Below are 20036 nucleotides of genomic sequence, written 5' to 3'. Positions count from 1 at the left end.
GAACAGATCATCTTTTGGTTTTTACTCTGGGAAAGCGAAAAGGTGTCATGCTGGTTCTCCTGGTTTACCTTGTAGCCGACATGGAAAGACGCAAGATATAGAATCCTTGAGGACAATCCAGCTACCCCAACCAGGGTCACTCAAACCTTCAGCTTCTACTTATAATCTGTGGAACTCGGCACCATATGTTCAGACTCTTTGTCACTAATCTTTCCCTCATTTTTTTTTTTTTTTTTTTCCTGATTGTTGGACAAAATTCTGGGTCAAAACAAAATAACTCCGATCCAAGACTACAACATACTGAGTGGTGAATTCTGAGTGTTGTGTAGCCACAGGAGAGAACCGTGTTAGCATCGGCTCAGCTGATGATTTTATCACCATGCACTGACTGCTATAGAAATTCAGGATATTTGCAGCAATAAACTGAGAAGCATGATTGCGTTTTGCTGAGGAAGGGGGTAAGTTACTGTTTTTCTGTTGGTTCTTTTTGGCATGGGAACTGATGCAATGATTTGACTCTGCACTGATTGGAGACCAAGCTCTGTCAATATCAGCTGATCACTAGTTCCCCCTTTGCAAGGCAAACACAACTACATCACATGCACTTTCTTGCAAACATTTTCCCACCGAGAGATTGTTTGTCTTGATTTTTGTTATCCGACCCACATGACTTTGTACTTTTTCTTGTTTAATGCAAGGCGACGTTGATAATGCGATTCTCTAGTCTCTATTAATAAGGAGTATGTTATGATTTGTTGAGTCATCCGGTTATTAATAGCTTGTTTTTGCCTGCTGCTGAGATTTGGATAAGGCTCTAGTCGTATTGAGCCAGTCCAGAGCATTAAAGGAGTAGGTGGCCTGGGGCCAGCAGGCTGCTAATCTGCTGCTCTCAACCGCTGCCGCCTCACAGTCACACGGGGCCAGCAAGACAGATTGCATAACAAGATCTTTGTTTAGGAAATGTAGGTTTTTGTGCTTGCTAGCTGCAGCCACAGAGCTCATTCTCTATACCATGGTTTAGTGAAGCATGGCAAGATGACAGCACTGCGAGCTGGCTTTTCATCTATGACTGATGATGATGTGTAGTATTTATATGTCAGGACTATTCAGTATTTGGTGTGCAACATTCGTGCTACAGGCAGTGTTTGTGTGATCTCTTTAATGGGCTGGATGGAGACTTGTCAGGATTGTCACAATAGCTTATCCAAATAAGCTTCTTGGTTTTCACTGTTTGTGTACTTTTAATCTACACACTTCAGATTGTATAGATGTTTGCACTTGTAAAGTCTTTATAGCATCCATACTTAAGGAATTAAGTTGGGTGTTAACATGCTACGTTTTTCCCTCCAGAGGTAAAATATGTTTTAACCTCACTTAGTTGATTTTGTGCAAAGACCCAAGTCAGTTATGAAAGACATGTCTCGGGCAGTAATTCACACCCGCTCACTAATTTATTGTAATTCAACTCTGGAGGGAGAGTAACAAGAGGAGAGCGTTGCCTGCAGGAGTTTTAACGCCCTTCTTTGTACTAACAAGTGAAACAGGTCGAAGGCAACAATAGCTCGGAACAGACAATATAAAGATGTCAACAGAAGGCTTTTATAACGAACCAACGAAATGTTTGTTGTTACGCTGAAAATGTTTTTAGGGATTTTGATCAAGCTGTAGTTTCATAACATTAACATTATTTCGTAACATATCATTGTTAGATATGAATATTAAAAAACAATGACTCAAAATAAAAAAGCATTAAAAGCAGTCAAAAAACCTGTATTTATTCTCTCACCTGTATGTATTTTCATTCACGTGGTGTTTTATGACAAAATGATCATTTTTATTGCTGCAAAGGTATGAGAAACTGTGGAATGTATTTATTTTTTCTAACGGCCTCTTCATCCTTTGTTCTTCTTCTGCTTCCGCAGTGTGGCTGTCACCCGTTCCCAAGACGTCCCCTCCTTCGGCCCACCAATCCCCAAGGGTGTAACCTTCCCAAAGTCCACTGTGTTTCGGGACTTCTTATTGGCCAAAGTCATCAACGCCGAGAACGCAGCCCACAAGTCAGATAAGTTTGGTGCCATGGCGACGCGCACACGGCAGGAGTATCTGCGGGACTTGGCAGAGCGTCATGTGACCACTACACCTGTAGAGCCCACTGGGAAATTTCCCTTCATCTCTCTGGCTCACAAACGGCGGGAGAAAGTGCGTCCATACAGCAGGGCGGAGCTGCAGAGTTTGGGGGCCATAACATGGCAGGTTCACGCTGAAGATCAGGTAGCGGGAGCCGAACGCGAATGCCTGTTGGCCATCTCAAACGACTTCATCATCCTGCTGGATCAAGAGGCCAAAGCAGTCGTGTTTAACTGCGCCACACGTGATGCGATTGGTTGGTCAACAGGCAGCCCCGCCTCCATGAAGATCTACTATGAGCGTGGCGAGAGTGTATCGCTGCGTTCCATCAATAACAACACGGAAGACTTTGGAGAGGTTGTCAAAAGACTGGAGGTGAGTGGACCACCTCCCTACATGCCAAATAACCAACTGCTGTAGCTTTGAAAAGTCACACTGAGCCAAACGGGCTGTTTCTGGCTGCTTGTAGTGAGGACACATTGGTCATTTTAAGTCCTTACTGCCTTTACGAACAATTATCTGGAAATCTTAGCCGGTGCAGATATCCGTGAATAAAAGTGAGCGATCAGCATACATCTTCTAAAGCAATTAATTAGTCCAAGTCAACATGTGCAAAGTTTAGAGCATTATGAAGTAACCCTGTGGGCTGTTAACAGTTCTGTTGGCAAACAGTGCTTGGTGAAGTATTTCAGGGACTTCCATTTTCATAACAGACAGTGAGGCTATGTTTTTCACTCTAACCACTTCCCATAAAGCTGTAGAAAATAAGCGAGAATAAGAACTAAGTATTGTTGCTGTTATTATAGCTGCATATGGGCGTAGCCTTAAATTATACAACCATCCAAAAGCCACCACTGCTGTGTTGACTGTGATTCTAAGTCAGGCAAGGTATAATGCAGAGTAATTTGCTTTTATAATATCATTACTGAGGTTTACAGTGTGGTGTAGGTAAGGCAGTGCTTTCGGTGGGGTATTAAAATCATTACTCGGGTATGGCAAATCCAGCTGATGGTAAAAGAAGTGGAAAAAAGTGCCAATTGCCTGTTATCAGTACTGTCTGCGCTTGTTTTTCCCTTATTTGTAGGGGCTTTGTTGTTTGTATCATGACAGGCATCACTTCAAACAAGGAGGGAAAAGGATGAGTGACTCAAAGTAGTCATGTTATGTGGACTGATCGTTCAGATCGATCAGGCATTTCCTCCATTCATTGTAAACCTCTACTTCTGTATCTCCTTCTTTTTCCTCTCCAGATGTTGACCAAGGGAAGTCAGACCACAGAGATGACTCTGCGGCGTAATGCTTTAGGCCAGCTGGGCTTTCATGTCAACTTTGAGGGCATAGTGGCGGAAGTGGAGCCCTATGGGTACGCCTGGCAGGCAGGGCTAAGGCAGGGCAGCCGATTGGTGGAGATCTGCAAGGTGTCAGTGGCCTCACTGTCTCACGAGCAGATGATCGACCTGCTCAGAACCTCTGTCACTGTCAAGGTGGTCATCATTCCTCCACATGAAGACTCCACACCACGCAGGTAGAGTTGATACCGAAGATACAGGTTCAGGAGACTTTTGTTTTAAAGATGTTCTTAAACTGTTCTGTGTATGCCTAATGTTCCATCAGAGGCTGTTCGGAAATCTACCACATGCCACTTGTGGACTACAAGAACCACAAAGAAGGAATGCCATATGAGTTAAAGTTTCCCTTTCGCGCAACAAACAACAACAACACCAAGTGGCCACGCACCTCATCCAGCCCTCAAACTCGCGCTGCCGGCACAGGGGGAACCCTTATCAAGGCACCGCCCTCAGACTTCAACGACCGCAACTGTCCTGTTATTCCCCGCAGCGTGTCCAGTGACGGCCGGCCTCTCAACCCGAAAAGGTCACAGAATAAATATATTACTCTTATGTAACTTGCAGACATGCCAACATTCTATCTGTCTGGTTGCAGCATATGTCCTTAATGCCATCCATATGTGTTCTTGCAGATATTCCCCAGGCAATGACAACTATGCTCTCGCCTGCTCCATTGTGATGGGTCGCACACTGCACAACACAAACTCCCCCTCCAGCCTCTCCTACACAGACACCATGAGCTCCAGCCACTGGAGGCAGAAGTCTATGCCTGATGGGTAAGCTTATTAACCCCTCAATGCAGGTTACACTGGCTGCACTTTGTATTTTGATGAGTTGCATTTTGCTACATCGTAACATAGATGATCCTCTTGTTCTCCCATCCAGGTTTAATAACAACTGCCAGTCGCCTGTGTCGTCTGTGCGGCAGGTGGCTGGTGAGGAAGTCAGTGGGATGAAGGCGAGCTCTAGCACTGGTGTTGGATGGACTAGAACTGGGGAGAGTGATGCAGCCAGTAGACTCGGGGACAAAACCAGCTCAGGTAAAAAGGACTCTGTAGACTGTGAGTTTAATAAAACACATGGCTGATTCTATGCTGCAAGTCTCCAACTAACTTGTACCCTGTAGACACTGTGGTTTCCAAGGTGGTGATTCCTCGACTCCAGCAGTCAGACCAGAGCAGCCTCATGTCCCCTAGCAAGAACACGAAGGTGAGCAGCTACCACGTGTAATTTGATTTCTTTGCTGCTATTTTAGGTCAGGTGCTTGAGTTGATTCGAGTGAACTTGGTAACAAAATGGTGGGCAATGGTCATGTCAAAATTTTATGTGGCCTAACCTGCGCCAAGAACAGAAAATAGAATGGTGATCACACAATCAAAAAGAGACACTAGATATTTGTATATCATCTACAGTTGTGATTAGTCATTTGTTTCTCATCTGTGAACAGGCTGATGCTCCGTATTCATCCAGTCAGTCGAGCAGCAACACTCTGTCCAGCAACGCCTCCAGCTCAGCTCACAGCGACGAAAAGTGGTACGAAGTCGGCTCCCGTTCAGGAGTGCGGAGCGACCTAGAGCTCAACGACTACCTGCAGGGCACCTCCACTGACAGCGGCATCGACGCCACCTCCTTTACCGCCACCCAAAGCAGCACAGCGTCTTCTACTGGAGCCTTCAGGGCCAAGGAAAAGATACCATGGCAGGAAGATCCCAGCAGCCAGAGAGGCACCGACACTTCACCTCCGACACCTGACTCTCTTGTTGCCACTGGGGGCAATGAGATCCCAGAGAAAGGCCCGTCCACCATTCCACTGGGTCCAGATAGTGGTTCCCACAGCCTGAGTGACGCCACCGCCCATTCTAGGTGATATTCTATTAGAGTCATTTGTATAAGCAGCGGTGGAGTTTGTGCACTTGCTTCAATGTTTCATTAAACAGACAGTGAATCATTGCAGTCCAGATTTATCCTGTACAGATGAAAAAGTCCAGCTTGGTATTAACAAAGGGAAGGGGAGAGGGGAAGTATAGCCGCATTCGCACTGTAGGAACCTTTGGCAGTTCCTATAACCTTTTAATCCACGGGGCTGTTCTTTCCCGCATTCGGACATACAGGAACTCGGGACCATCGCCCTTAGTTCCTATAACCATTTCAGCTCCTTCTCCGAGGCTGGGTCTTTTCAGGGTTCTATAGAACACATCTGACGGAGGTCTTTGGTGGTCGGTAGCTACGCCCCTTGTCATGCTATCACGGCTGAAATGTTTACTCATACGACACGGACACAACCTGTGCGTGTTTAATAAGTTAAACTTACACGTTGTCTCCTTTGTCTGCGGCGCTCTGCTGTCCTTTCTTCCTTCAGGAAACCAAGAAGTATCGCCTGTGCTCGATCCTGACTCTCTCTGTGAGCTCTTCCAGCCTCGATATTAGACGCCCGATGTGATCGTCCATGATTAATATCACCATCATGCAGACCATGAACACGGTGGCCTCCCCGCTCTCCATATTAGCTTCTTTGTGGTGTTTTTTCTTCTCTCCTTACTTTTCGCGGGTTTTGTTTTGTTTTGTTGTTGAATGTGGCGCTAAAGTAACACGTCACTGTCGCAGACGGTTGCGTCGCATCGGTCTCTATCAGGTCCCGACTCATGTGCGAATGCAAACTGAAACAGTTCCCCTGGGGAAGGGCAGCTGTCCGAATGCGGCTAATGAAATATCTTCGAGTGGTTTTGCATTTGTATGCATCTCCATCTTATGGTATCTCTAATAGAAAGGAAGTGCTTGAAGTTGCAAGAAATGCATACCATGAGCTCAGCACTGCTCCCCCTCCTCTTAATCCCACTTCCTTTGAATCAAATAAAGCTTTCCGCCTCTTCATTCAGGCAAAAATAACTCACTATCACCAGACATTGGCAGCTTTGTTTTATAGTATGTGCACACATGCACACTTGCACAGACACAAAACTTTGTTTGAAAATGTAATCTTTTATGTCCCGCCATGTAAAACATGTTCTTTAAAAAGGATGAAAATGGCATGCGAGGACACCGTGTCCCATTTTCTATTTATGAAATCATCAGTTGCTCCTGTTTGTTGGAAATGCAGTGATGGAACAAGCTTGCCAAAGCTTTTTCAAGCTCTTTGTGTGGTGTGCAGTCCTAATGCAACAGCTGAAATATTTTCATAGATGGTTCAACAACCAAAATTAATTCAACTAAGGCCAAATTATCTTCTTCAATGCTTTCAGCACAATCAGTTCTGGTCACTCAGGAAGTCCAATGGGACAGAGCTGCAGTGCTGTGACACCACAAAATGAGGCAGCCCCTGCAAACATCTCACCCACATCCCAAACCTCCCAGTCCCCGGGTACCAAGAGCTTCTATCCTCGTCAAGGAGCAACCTCAAAGTATCTTATTGGCTGGAAGAAGCCTGGGGGAACTGTGAACTCTGTGGACTTTGGAAGCACTCGCAAGTAAGACATGAACCGTTTTTGCTAAAGATCGGAGCGCTGTTTCACTAAAGATACGTGAATGGAACCGGTAGAGGAATTGTTGTGAAAAAAATGTCATTAGGTTTAGAAATGCTTGCCACTGTGGTGCAAATATCCGGTCTTATGTGTCCAGAGACGGCCGAGCTCGTTTTAAAGTGGGTTTTTAGATTTAGTTAACAGTGCCATCATGTGGTGCAACTGAGTTTTCAAGCTTTTATTCAAACCAACATTTTTTAGTTTGCAGGAAAGGATGACGGAGCATCCTCAACGTTTTCTATTAAATGCAGTTGGCAAATGTTTTTGATATGGCTTTAAGGGTGATTGCATCATCTGCGGATGATGACAAATGCTGTTTGTATCTCCATCTCTTTTATCTCCCTGCCATATTATCTGGATTATTTAGATATGAGATGTTTCTCACTAAATTAGATTTTACTTTTGTCTCCAGACGGCACCAGAGTGATGGACTGTTGGGCGGTCAACCCCAGCTCAGGGCCAATCTCCGAGGCTCCCAGTCACCCCAGCGACAAACTGCCAAATCCAGCCTGGAAGAAGACTTGAAGAAGCTCATCACGCTTGACAGCCCACCTCCCACAGCAAATGAAGAGAAGGTACTGGGAAATGTAGTTGCCCACTACAGTGGTGCGCAAAAAAGCTCAGCAAATGGCAAATAATTCAGATTTGGTTTTGGAAATATGTCTAATTTTATCAATGCAAGCCAGCTGTGACTTAAAGAAAAGTTGGCAAGCAACTAGTGAGGATTAATTAGAGAATGAACGAGGAGTTGAAACAATTAGTTCAAAGTAATCTGGTAAAATGAATGAATTTGTGAGCTCAAAGTAACTGTTCAACTATATATATATTGCCAGTAAGAACACAATTGATGTGGAAAACAAAAGGTTATAGATAAAGGGTGATATTTAAATGTAAAAGGACAGCAAATATTTAGCTAAATCTAATGAATGCACATTTAAAGTGATACTCCGGAGTAGATTCAACCTGGGGTCATTTGAACCGTGATATCCAGCCAAGTAGCCCACCCGCAGTTTTTTCGATATTGGCTGAACATCAGCTGAGTTACAGAGTTATCCCGAATAGCTTCGTACAAGGGTTAATGGATCCTGGTCCGAATCTCCAAAATTACCACACTAAAATCACATGCCATGACACCAAACTTCTACAGGAGTACAAATATGGTCTGTACTCACCAAACGATGCATTTGGAAGTTTGAAAATAGTCCAGGAGTTAATTATTATCAACACAAGCCTGATAGCTTCTCTGCAGCTAAAGCTGCGTCGACGTCACTTCAGAGAGCTGGGAGCTTCAAAATAAGATGAAGGTTGATCTACTACTGTAGACAACAAAGCAAGGCTGCTCAATTTCTCCATTGATAAAATAACTTCACAACTCTACAACATAAAAATTCATAAAAAAACATGTAGAATATAGCATATACTTTGTTGTCTACAGTAGTAGATCAACCTTCATCTTATTTTGAAGCTCCCAGCTCTCTGAAGTGACGTCAACGCAGCTTTAGCTGCAGAGAAGCTATCAGGCTTGTGTTGATAATAATTAACTCCTGGACTATTTTCAAACTTCCAAATGCATCGTTTGGTGAGTACAGACCATATTTGTACTCCTGTAGAAGTTTGGTGTCATGGCATGTGATTTTAGTGTGGTAATTTTGGAGATACGGACCAGGATCCATTAACCCTTGTACGAAGCTATTCGGGATAACTCTGTAACTCAGCTGATGTTCAGCCAATATCGAAAAAACTGCGGGTGGGCTACTTGGCTGGATATCACGGTTCAAATGACCCCAGGTTGAATCTACTCCGGAGTATCACTTTAAATGATCAGCCAAAAGTAACTGCAAATCGTTTATTTTGTTAAAGTAGTGGAGAAGATATTTAACATAGTAACAGGGAAACGAAAGAAATTTACTGTGTCTTACAGTTACTGATATCTAGTGGTAAAGGTGGAAATAACCATTTTAAAAGCCCTTCAGCCACTCAGTAGTAACAAACAGCACAGAGTACATCTGCACTGCTGTACGCTAAGTGACCCGTCAAGGACAAACCAACTTTTTTTCTTCATCAGCGTTTCCATCTGTTAAAAGCCCCAACAATGTTTAATCTTATTTTCTACCATCATTCATCCCAATCTCACCTCATCTCCTCATGCTTTTGTCTTTGACGAGGTCGATTCATGCACTGCAGCCTTAATGAATATGATCTCTCATTTCACAATTGCGTATCCTACCATTTTTTTTTTCCAAAACTGTATTCACAACCACAGATTCTTCCACTTTTTCCGCCTTCAAACTCTGAACAGTATTTTCCTTCTACTTGGCTTTTTCTGAGTGCATAAAGCCTTTACTCCTGTGTAAAATGAGGCGCTGCACAAATAGATCTAAATAGTTCATCGTAAAGTAAAGACAATGTAACACTTCATTTAGCAAAGAGATTACATGCTAATTAAAACTTGATCTTTGGTATTGCCACACACTGTAAACTTTGTTGTACAAGTTTTTGAATTTTAAATAGAAAATGAAAAGTTAGTGAAATGATAAATTGTTGCAATAGCTACAAAAAAAAATTGCAAAAAGTCAGCAGAAAACCTTGCATGAACCAGCATGCACAGCACCAGGGCCTTCACTCAAAATACATCCATCACAATCCACCTGTGCAGTTCCTGCTATGACATGTCAAAATGTCCATTCCGAAAAGGTCATAACTGTTGTAAAAGGAAAAATACCAGTCATGGTAAATGGTGATGGTAATAGTTAGCTTCAGTGATGATCACTGATAGCTGTTTGCTGGAAAATAACGAAACAGCTGAGCGGTCTATTAGTCATTAACGGTTGAACTATCTTCTTGTGTTTGAAATGATCAACTCCAAACCTTGACACGAGTGACATTTAATTTGAAGTGTTTGAACTCGACTAGACCCGTGGGATTATATCTCAGAAAGTTAGGCCCCACTGGCAGTTCTCCTTGCCGTTACTTTCAGAGTGATTCTTCCATTTCGACACCATTTGTGTTTAATTGTCACGTCTTCCCAGCTTTTTCATTCTTTGTCTGTTTGCACCCGTCTCTGAAGCCGCTGTTTCCCGGCCCGCCACCCAGTCGTCGCTCACTTCAGAGAACGCTGTCAGATGAGAGCATCTACAGCGGGCAGAGGGAGTCATCATTCTGTGGACAGCGTGACACGCCTACCGACCTTCTCTTCACCTGCTCCACCGTGCCACGCTCACCCACCACCCGGAAGGGACCAAGCCGACGAGCCTCACACAAATCCCTTGGTGAATATCTTTTTTTAATTTTTATTTTTTTTTAGCAGTATATTGCTCTGAGAAGCAGGTGCTGAAACATTTGGTTTACTAAACACAATGCTGCACATACAGTAATGAAAGCAAAGCAAACATAAGGAAAGGACATACAGTCTAAATATAAATGTGCAATTTTGCATAATGATTGACTGTATGTGTTGTGTTTTACTTTTCTGTGTCATCATCCCAGGGGACTTAACAGCCTCAGAGAGCTCAGAGCTGGAGCTGGAGAGGAAGAGGCAGCAGCAGCTGGAGCCTGTCCTCATGCCCCTGCCTGACACTGGGGCCGATGGCCCGCTTGACTGGGCCCACTTGGTGGACGCTGCCAAGGCCTTTGAGGGTAAGCGCACATCTTGTTTTAATTGTTTTTTTTTTTTTCTCATCCGTAAAAGTAAGAGTTGTGATTAGCTTGTAGTCCTTTTCAGTGGAAAGTAAAGAGACGCTGCTGTCATCTTTATTGACGTCAGAGGAGGGCACCGTTGCTCTGTGTTTGTTCTCTCTCTGGGTCCAATAACACATGTTTCGTGTTTTAGAGCAAAGACTGGTTTTTCTAGCAGCCCTCGAGGAAAACTCAACGGCCGAGAGCACAGCAGCTGCCAGCCCCCAGCAGGCCGAGCCCCAGGCAGCTCCACAGAGACAGCCTTCGCCCGGGTAAGAGGCCTCAGGTCAAAGCCTGGAACCAGCGTTTGTTTTACTTCGCTGGTTTCCAGCACTGTGATACTGTGGCCAGTTTTAATTCCGGTCACGCACACTCCTGCAGCTAATATCATTAATTGGTCAACCCTCTCTGGCTGACTGCACACTTACCTGTAAAGTCAACAGCTATACACTGTTAGGTTAATGTCCTGCTTGTTCATTTATATAGAGAGACTCCAGCCTGCCTAATGGGGAAGGTGAGCCAGCTCGAGTCCATGGTGAAGGCACTGCAGGAGGACCTGAAGAAGGCGAGTTAAAGGCGCTGTTGTAATGACACTCCCAGTATTAAAGAAGGCAAATATGTGAGAGTGAACCGTAATAATCTAAAAATGGTTATCAATCATTTTTTTGTCATCATCAGGAGAAAGATGCCAAGGCGTCTTTACAGGCTCAGATCCAGAGCCTGCGAGAGGACAACCAGCGGCTCCTGGAGGAGTCTTACAGCGCCTCAGCCAAGCTCAAGAAGTTCACAGAGTGGGTCTTCAACACAATCGACATGAACTGATGCACAAAGATGGCAACGGCTCTTTACCTGGAGTTTAACCACTACTCAAGTTGTTTTCAAACGTTCAGTGCCACAGAGTTACTCACCAAATTGTTTTTGTCTTGGGTCTTCACAAGCCAGTGCCAACATGGGTTTACATGCCATCCTCCTTCAGCCTTGCGGATCTGTGGAGTAATCACCATAAAAGACAAAATACTCTGAAGAAAAGAAAACGGGGTGATAGAGAAAAAGAGCGGAGGTGTAACTGTGTCACATTTTATCAGCATGCACTCCCTTAGGAGTACAAAAGATTATGTAATGCTTTGTTTCCAAACGTTTCTAAATGACTGTTGGTATTCCCGCATGTCAGAGAGAGCAAGATGCTGAAAGTAACCTAAAGGGATTTAAAGCTACTGTCCCCATTTAGCTCCTCAGCTAACCTAATTACAAGTGAACAGACTTCCAATTAAAAAAGCTCAAATCAAAATTTCTTCATCCCATGCAAGAGTTTGTAAATATAGTCCCATGTTACTCCGATAAAGGTTGATACTTTGGAACTAAATGTGTTGTAAAATTGTTGCTGTTGAGACATTGTTCAACTCTATCAATTAGAGGTTGACAACACTGATTATTTTTGTATTACTAACCAAAAAAAACAAGCTGTGAGACGATGGAAGATGTCATTTTTGATGGTAGTGTGGGTAGGTAGAGGACAGACGCAGCCTTTGCGTAGCACATGCTGTGTGTAGGCACTGTAAGGTGAAGTGCTGGTCTGTGTGTAAAAGATTGTGCAGGTGTGTTAAGTGTCGTTGCAAGTAAAACCTTAAAAGAGCTACTGGTCTACTCACAAGAGAAGAATATATATTGTACAAACACAGTGGGCGCCATAAAGATACAAATCGACAGTTCAGAATATTGTATATACACGGTGTTAACTTTTATTTTTCTTATGCCCCTCCCACAATATTATAATATAATGAATATTTAAGACAAAGATGATGGCCAAGATGAAAACATCAATATGCAGCTGGATACATAATTGCCTATAATGTATATCCTTAAACTCTAAAGTTATGAAGATGGCTAACGTTTACTCCAAAATGCTAATTATTATGATGTTTTCTTTGACCTATAACATTTTGTTACCTTGCCTGCTGCAGTGGACTGTTTGACAGTGCCACCTAGTGTTGACAACATGTAACGTATTACATGGACCTGTCCCCTTCTCCATCAGTAGCATGTGAAATGGCCTCAGTCTGATCCTTAATTCTCAGAATAGATTAAATCGGTACTGTTCAGAGTGTGATTACTTGGTAATATATATTGTTCATCCTGAAATTCCAACTACAGAGTCTCCTGTAGTGTACAAATCTGCTTGAAAGCCCAACACAAATTTGGTCCGTAAATGACCAAAAAGCCCTTATTTAAGCCTCATACTGTAATTGCTTCCTTTTGTACTCAGATACTGTGCAACTGTATATAAGGAGAATTTAATATTCATCAAAATTTGCACCTTCATTCTTATTTTTTACAGTTTTTTTTTTTTTTTTTTTTTAATGTATTTTTGCTTTACTGGCAAGAGGAGAATGAAAGGAATCTTACTAAAAGAAAAGGGGGATAAGATGAGACATCGACCACGAGCCGGACTTGGATGAAGAGTCCCCAACGGAGCAGATCGCCCCTTTGCCTTCGTTCTTAACATGTGTGACAGCATGTGATTCTGTTTCCATTGAGCTGTGATGTGTAAAAAAAAAAAAAAAAAAAGTTTATATCTATTAAAGATATTTTGTTGAATTTCACTTTGTCTGGATGAGTTGTCCTCTGAAGAAGCAGCAGTTTGTGGCAGATGCATTAAGATTTTGACGCGCCGCTCAGCTAATACAAAACGGCCTGGGTTATTTGATGTGGCTCTACAAGTAAACAGATACCTGTCAGGAGGTGGCTGCCTGCTGCTGTATTGTAATTAACAGGGAGCTGCTGTCTTTCCACTTACAGGTAGGCATAATTACACGAGGCATTTTCCCAGACAGAAGGGAGCCTGGATGTAGCAGACTGATGGATGAGGATGCCCTGAGAGATGCCAGCATAAAGATGTGGTTAATTATAGATCCAAAAAGTTAGTGTTGTGATGCCTTTCAGGTTTATAACAGGCTGACTGTTTGGATATGTATATATATTCCGAGGATCCTTTGTTCTTGTGCCTCAATATTCTGTCAACACATCCAAATACCCAAATGCGTGCCTTCAAAAGTCAGTGTCATATTATGAAATTCTCTCCCTCCACTGTTTCCAAGGTGATTGATAAAATGTAGTGGAAGGATACTAATGAGTATCATGTCTACAACGGTGCAAACAGCTCTGGACATTGAGATGCTCTGAGCTACTGCTAACAGATACAGTTACAGGCTCACGCTAACAATTCTGAAAGACTAATTGAAACAAATAACATCGGTAATAAATGGGAAATCTAATGCTAATAAGCTTTTCCCTTCAGCCTGTCGCAGACTTTTAATGTGCATGTTAAAGTTGAGCAAAATTAGGAAACTGAACGTGAGGGCCAAACCGAGTTATTTTCTCCCACTGCTCCTCACCTGAGAGACAGTTAGTAGTCCAGGGTTTTCTTCTTTAATCACTAGGAACACATTTGCATCATTTAATTGCTCCCCTCAGGCTGCAGGTTTCCTCTCCCTATATGCAGCACTAATAGGTACAGCTTGTCTCTTGTTCCATCTGCTATTAGTCTTTTGAGTATATCACAATATTATTCCTACTTAATTTGTTCCTCTTTTCCATGATTCATGCTGACAGTGTGTGTGGGATTTTGTACTGTTTGTGTAGTTTGTTCTGTATTATCTGTGTTTGACTTCTCTTTTTTTTTACTTTTATTCTAGTTTTACTCTACTTTCTCTTCTACAAGCCTCCTGATTTGACCTGCGTGGGAAAAAATTAAAATAAATATGAACAGGGATCTTGCAACATATGACTATTTTTGACCAATCAACCAACCTATCAGAGCAGCTGGAGCCTTAAAGAGACAGAAACTAAAAGTAAGAGTCTCAGGTAAGGTGCTATATGAACATCCACTTCTTTTAAGTATTTAAAGCTACACCACTCCCGTCCCAGCATGCAACACAGTGTGACCTACTTCTACATTCTCTATAAAGTTAGCATGAAGAGACTGGTTTGCATGCTAGCCTATGCAAGTAAGCATTAACACATGTTGAGCTAAGGTGCTGAGACATAACTCAGTGGTATAGATTCAAGTTTTAACTTGATAGAAAAGAAAAAAAAAAAGCAAAAGACACATTTGGGTATCACCAAGGTCTTCACTATGAATCCTTCGGGGCCTACAACAGACCAACCTCCAACGGTTGCTTTTAGACTTCACTGATTGGCTAAAATGACTACTTCTGAACTTTTGTGTATAAAAACGTGGAAAGACTTACTCTATCTTTGAGAGATTGTAGTTTTACTGACCTATGAGGCCTTGTGCTGGTTTTCACTGATCTTCACATAACACTGATGTATTGTGAGTTTGTTTGCCTTTCTCCAACACTGGAATTGCATCCAGCACAGTCACAGCATATGAGCATATAAATATTGTATTCAGACCGTTAATGTAGACACTCCATCTCCACATGTTTTAGTGCTGCGCCTGACAAAACTTCTCTTCAGTCACTCTACATTCAGGCAGAATCTTTGTTGTATTGTGTGTTGGCCAGTGGTGTTACTCTGGCAATAGTGTGGCTATGAACAGGCTGTTTAATAATTTAGCATTAATGCAGATTATAGCAGGGCGGGCCCCCTTAAAGCAGATTAGAGAAGTCCCTGTCTGTCTGCCTGTCTGTCTGAAGGTACGCTAGTTGCAGATCAGCATGAGTCATGTGTGTAGTTGTAATCATCAGGGAATGGCTCGTTGTGTTGCTATGTTTGCTCTGCATTTACAGAGAGGATGATAGTTGTGATTGCAAATCTCTATCAATGTTGGTGGGAGGCTGCGTGTACTGTACAGAACTATCCTGCTGTTAAAAGAGTGTGTGAGATAAGCAGGGTAGGCCACACTCACATTCATACTTCTGGTATGTCACACGTTTGTATGACCTCTGTTTCCCTTGGTTAGCAATTTGACAGAGAATGGCTGTTTTGTCTTGTTGAGAATTTTGATTTACTTTTTACCTGAGGAAACACACTAAAAAAAAAAAAAATACTTTTGATAATGAGAAGAGGGTTTTTAATGTGCCACATGCGAGAAATCCACATCCTCGCATGTGGATTTAACCCACATGCGAGGTCTTTTCTTTGTGCGAGTAGCATTTGAAGCGTGTCAAATATTTCCAAAAGAAATTAAGAGAGGGCTTTGCAGTGCCAGAACCTATGTTTTAGAAAACACAAACATCTGTTTGTGTGTGGCTGTGTGTGGCTGTGTGTGGCTGTGCGTTCACTACATGCGTGCGTTCACAAATTGGCCATACCATGTATTTCTGGCATATCTTGCTCAGGGGCTTCTGGGATCTCGTTTACTACTAAAGGTTTCTTCGTTTGTGGTTGCCATTTAAGCTTGAATGATTCCCGAGTTTCCAAGAAAAAGAGAAGGACGTGCAAAAGTGGAATAGCAGGGAACAGAAACATGAGTGTGTGTTTGCAATGGTCAAGTTCACCAAAGGAATTGTTTAAACATAAGTTTTGGAAAAATGTTTAATTTTTGATTGCTTGAGGAAGCCAGCAATGAGCAGGCTGATGTTTGGGCTTTGAATGGAATCTGAAATATTATGTCTGAGGTTCTGATATATTCATAGCCTTCATCTGGCTCTGTAAGCTATTGTTGTTTTGGCATTTCAATATCAGTTTAATGAAATGTTTGTTGTTTTCAGCATCAGTGGGCGCTACTGCAGTGTGCATCTCTCTGACCTCTTTTCCTCTCTGCTGTATATCTACTGCTCTCTGTTTCTCTCATGCACACACACACACACACACACACACACACACACACTGCCTGTCTTTCTCCTCCCTCTTTATATTCTCTCTAATTCCTTCATCCCTCCCCTTTTTTCTACTTGATCTGCCCCTCTCTGTTGCACAGCATCTCCCTCCCTCACTCTTTCTCTCTCTCACGCACACTCGCTCTTTTAGCTCTCGCCCAGTCTCGAGCACATGCAGACAGAGGGAGAAGGGTGGATGAACAAGGTGCACACATGTGAGGATCTCCTGTACTGCCGGGGCAAGGCAGGACTGGTGAAGAGAGAAGAAGAGGAAGAGGAGGACTAGAGGAATACTGCAGTGACCAGCCAGCTTCTTTCTCTGCATATATTTCCCTCACTGTTTTTTTCGCTGCTTCACTGCTTTCGTCCCCCTTTTCATCTTCGTCCACTTCTCTCCACTCTGTCAATTATACCATGAAGCCGCCTGCTGCTTGTTGCTAAGGGGGAGCCAACCAGGGGAGCAGAGTGGACTGAGCGTGATTCTTGTTTTTGAGGTAATAAACGCTTTAGTAATGGCAACTGTCAGATGTCACCAATGTTGCATTGCACTTGACTGCTCGTCTGCTGAGAGTGAACGGGGCTTTGAGACTCACTATTGCAATCTGGTTCTGGGTGTATCTGGAGCACGGCATGCATGCTTGCATGTTGTGTGTGTGAACTCCTTGCCAGTTTATTCAGTTTGTTTCAGATGACTTGGTGTGTGGGCTTGTTTATTTGAGTCTTTGCATGGGGTTCTGCCCTGTGAGTATGTGAGTTTATGCACAATGTCCTTTTGTGTTTGTCTCCTCTAATATTAGTGTTTGCTGTGTGCTTGGATTTCAGGTTGTGCATGTACACAAACACACTCATTGTATTGTGCTGCACAGGGTGGCATCTTTAAGCTACTTGGATGTCTTTCAGAAATGATCAGTTCTGTTTGCTTCTCCTCCTCATCTTGAGCAGGCCTTCTGTGGACTTGCATGCCTGAGCAGCTGAATTGGGAGGAAGTTGTTCCCTAAAATTACAGCCTCCTGTCAACAGGGGATCTTTTGGCACACTGATGTTTCTTTAAACAGGTGCTATGCAATCCATACAGCGAGCCTTTCTAGACAGCCCTCGAGCTGAATGCAAAGATTAACTGTCTAATGTGCTCAGACTCTGAAGAGAGCGCAAACCTGTTACCCAATAGCGAGTTCTCCACTCTGCATTTCTGGTGGCAATAACAAACAGTGAGGTGAAAGCGGATGATTACTTATTCACTCATGCACATCCCAATGCTCTATAGCATAATACCTTTTAGTGTTCAACTGTAACAACAAAGCCATCTTGCATGTCCCTTGTTGTGTGAGCAGGTGACAGTGAATTTGAATATTTTTAGCTCTCTCCTCCATCAAACATGTAACATAATGCAGCTACAGTTATATAATTCAGCTACCCTAAAATTATTTCCAGTTGCCAGCCCATGACAAGAAGCAGTGTCACTTAATCAGCTATTGTGTGAGGATTTCATTTTGTGCCTTCTCATGTGTGTCTCGAAATGCTGTGTGTATGCGTCTTTCTTTGTCCTCTCAATAGCTCATCACAGCTCTTTTTCATACACAAATAGCTGTTTCAGTGAATAGCTGAAGCCCAGTGAGCCGTGTGATTGTGTTTTTTCTTGGCATCTTTACCCTATTGCACTTAATATTTTATTTGTACAAAAAATGACAAAAGAGCTGAACTGTGTAATTAAACTCGCTTCAACTCACCCTTCTTTCCACCTAACATTTCAGTAGCCTTTAATGTGGACTGGCAAAGGGTACAGCAGATGGGGCTAAGGGGGCTCAGTGAAGCCCAGTCACCAGCGTAGTTTTATGGAAATCCTGAGTTAAGTGGAATTCATTCTCGCGAAAGTTTTTGAGTGTGACAGTGCAGAGAAAGTGCTGGGGATTGTTTGGAGGCTGTAAATAAATCCCTTAACAGCAGCTCTCTAAGCATATGGGAGGGAGGGGGGTGGGGGTTAATGTAGGGAGTGCAGTTGGGTCAAAGGTAATCATCATGGGAATGCAATAAGTGGAGGCTAATCTTCATGATGCTTACCATTTAAAAAAAAAAAAAAAAAGTAGACAAAACAAACCACACTTAAACCGTCAGTATCACCCCAGTGAGGTTTGATTCATTTTGAACATCAATTTAATCAGCATTGAGAAAGATGACTCATCAGCATCACAGCTCCTCTGACTGTGTGTTGTAGGCACACACATCTGTGTGGTATACATGATTACAGCAGTACTGATCAGTCTGTGCTGCTTGGCTATATTATGTTGCTTTAAGTCTTTGGTATTTTAACGTGACAATGTATCTAATTCACTGATTTTCGATTGGATTATATTTAACACAGTTAAATACATACTAATGTGTATTGTATGTGGATATTTTTTCAAGCGCTGAACATGGCAATGCATCAGTTCTTGGAATGCTACCATTACATTTCCATTGATTCAGCTATTTAAATAGTTACATGTTATGTCATGTTGTGTTGTTCAAATAACAACGGGGTGTGATGAGCTGTGTTCATGTGGTGCATCTGTTTTTCTACAGGCCTTAGCGAAAATGGCAGAGGGGTCCAAAGACCAAGGATGCACTGGCACCACTGATCCAGAGGAAGACTCTCCCAATATGATTGTCTACAGAAAGGCAAGGCTGACTATGTGTGTGCTACAGTATCTGGTCTACAGAATGTGAAGTGAGAAACATTCGCTGAAAGGCGATGACCCGTATACAGGCGCCTGACAGCGCAGCGGTCCGTATCAGTGTGAATATACCACACACTGGTTTCATTGCCAGGTGTCAGGAAGCCTTCCTTTCAACCATCTTTAAAAACGCTCCACTCTGTCTGTTTCTCCCTCCTTCAGGACCGGCTCCTTCCCAAAGTGTCCATCACTAGGCTGGCCCCCAATATTTAAAAAATCTCTCCATCCCTTCAATGGAGGGTTTAGGCAGTGAGAAGTCCTTTTAGTGTCATGGGTAATTACCTCATCCCCACGGTTCCTCACTTTCCATCATTGCTTTTTGATTGGAGAGGGTTAGGACTATTGGAGGGTAATTATGTGGATATTCAGCTGACAGAATAGCTAAATTTTCAGGGCTGGGACTGGAAACGGTCAACGGGGGGGTGGTTTTTATCCCCACCTGATCAATAGATTGTTATTTTACTGCCACCCTAACGGCCAAATTTGATCAGACTTTCACCACAGGATCTAATGCTACTATCTGGCTTACTGTCAAAAGTGAGCTACGAGCAGGCAGCCGTTGACAGATCCTGTCCCACTGTCCCAAAGCTGCCTTTTCATCCTGCTCCTAATGACTGTCCATTCATATAGCGAGGTAAACAGATTAGTGGAAGGATGGGTGAGACAGGATGTGAAATAATTGTTGTCAGCCACTGCGTTAGTTAGTAAGATTTCCTTTTTAGGCTTGTAGTTAACCATGTGTCCCTTTAAAGTTTGGGGCTTGATGACAGCTGGAAGAATGTCTCGTAAATCCTTTTAATTAATGTCTCTAGTCTGCAGCACACCTAGAAAAATTGCCAGGGTCTTCTTTCTTATTCAGAATCCTGATTAGTGCTG

At 42.9% G+C, this 20036-nt stretch overlaps 2 protein-coding genes across 5 annotated transcripts in view; both read left to right on the top strand.

The window, feature by feature from the left end:
- Positions 1 to 13255, top strand: part of LOC142366858 (signal-induced proliferation-associated 1-like protein 1) — a 39023-nt gene extending 25768 nt beyond the window's left edge. For 2 of the 3 annotated variants that reach the window (XM_075448863.1, XM_075448864.1), the window contains exons 8-21: positions 1923 to 2502; positions 3378 to 3652; positions 3742 to 4002; positions 4109 to 4252; positions 4362 to 4516; positions 4603 to 4685; positions 4924 to 5339; positions 6716 to 6940; positions 7407 to 7569; positions 10062 to 10263; positions 10481 to 10630; positions 10824 to 10941; positions 11156 to 11234; positions 11348 to 13252. In XM_075448863.1, the coding sequence (XP_075304978.1) occupies positions 1923 to 2502; positions 3378 to 3652; positions 3742 to 4002; positions 4109 to 4252; positions 4362 to 4516; positions 4603 to 4685; positions 4924 to 5339; positions 6716 to 6940; positions 7407 to 7569; positions 10062 to 10263; positions 10481 to 10630; positions 10824 to 10941; positions 11156 to 11234; positions 11348 to 11491 (2995 nt within the window). In that variant the 3' untranslated portion in view covers positions 11492 to 13252. Of the gene's footprint in view, positions 1 to 1922; positions 2503 to 3377; positions 3653 to 3741; positions 4003 to 4108; positions 4253 to 4361; positions 4517 to 4602; positions 4686 to 4923; positions 5340 to 6715; positions 6941 to 7406; positions 7570 to 10061; positions 10264 to 10480; positions 10631 to 10823; positions 10942 to 11155; positions 11235 to 11347 lie in introns of all 3 variants that reach the window. The other variant, XM_075448865.1, reaches the window with a different exon arrangement.
- Positions 13256 to 16620: 3365 nt separating this feature from the next.
- LOC142365821 (regulator of G-protein signaling 6-like) overlaps positions 16621 to 20036 on the top strand; it is a 40540-nt gene continuing 37124 nt past the window's right edge. For both annotated transcript variants that reach the window (XM_075447555.1, XM_075447554.1), the window contains exons 1-2: positions 16621 to 16943; positions 19009 to 19104. In XM_075447555.1, coding sequence (XP_075303670.1) covers positions 19021 to 19104 — 84 coding nt within the window. In that variant the 5' untranslated portion in view covers positions 16621 to 16943; positions 19009 to 19020. The remainder of the gene's footprint in view (positions 16944 to 19008; positions 19105 to 20036) is intronic.

This window comes from Odontesthes bonariensis, chromosome 17, assembly GCF_027942865.1.
Source record: "Odontesthes bonariensis isolate fOdoBon6 chromosome 17, fOdoBon6.hap1, whole genome shotgun sequence".
Classification (NCBI taxonomy): domain Eukaryota; kingdom Metazoa; phylum Chordata; class Actinopteri; order Atheriniformes; family Atherinopsidae; genus Odontesthes; species Odontesthes bonariensis.
The sequence above is the reverse complement of the archived record's forward strand: the minus strand, read 5'-3'. Positions and strand labels throughout refer to the sequence as shown.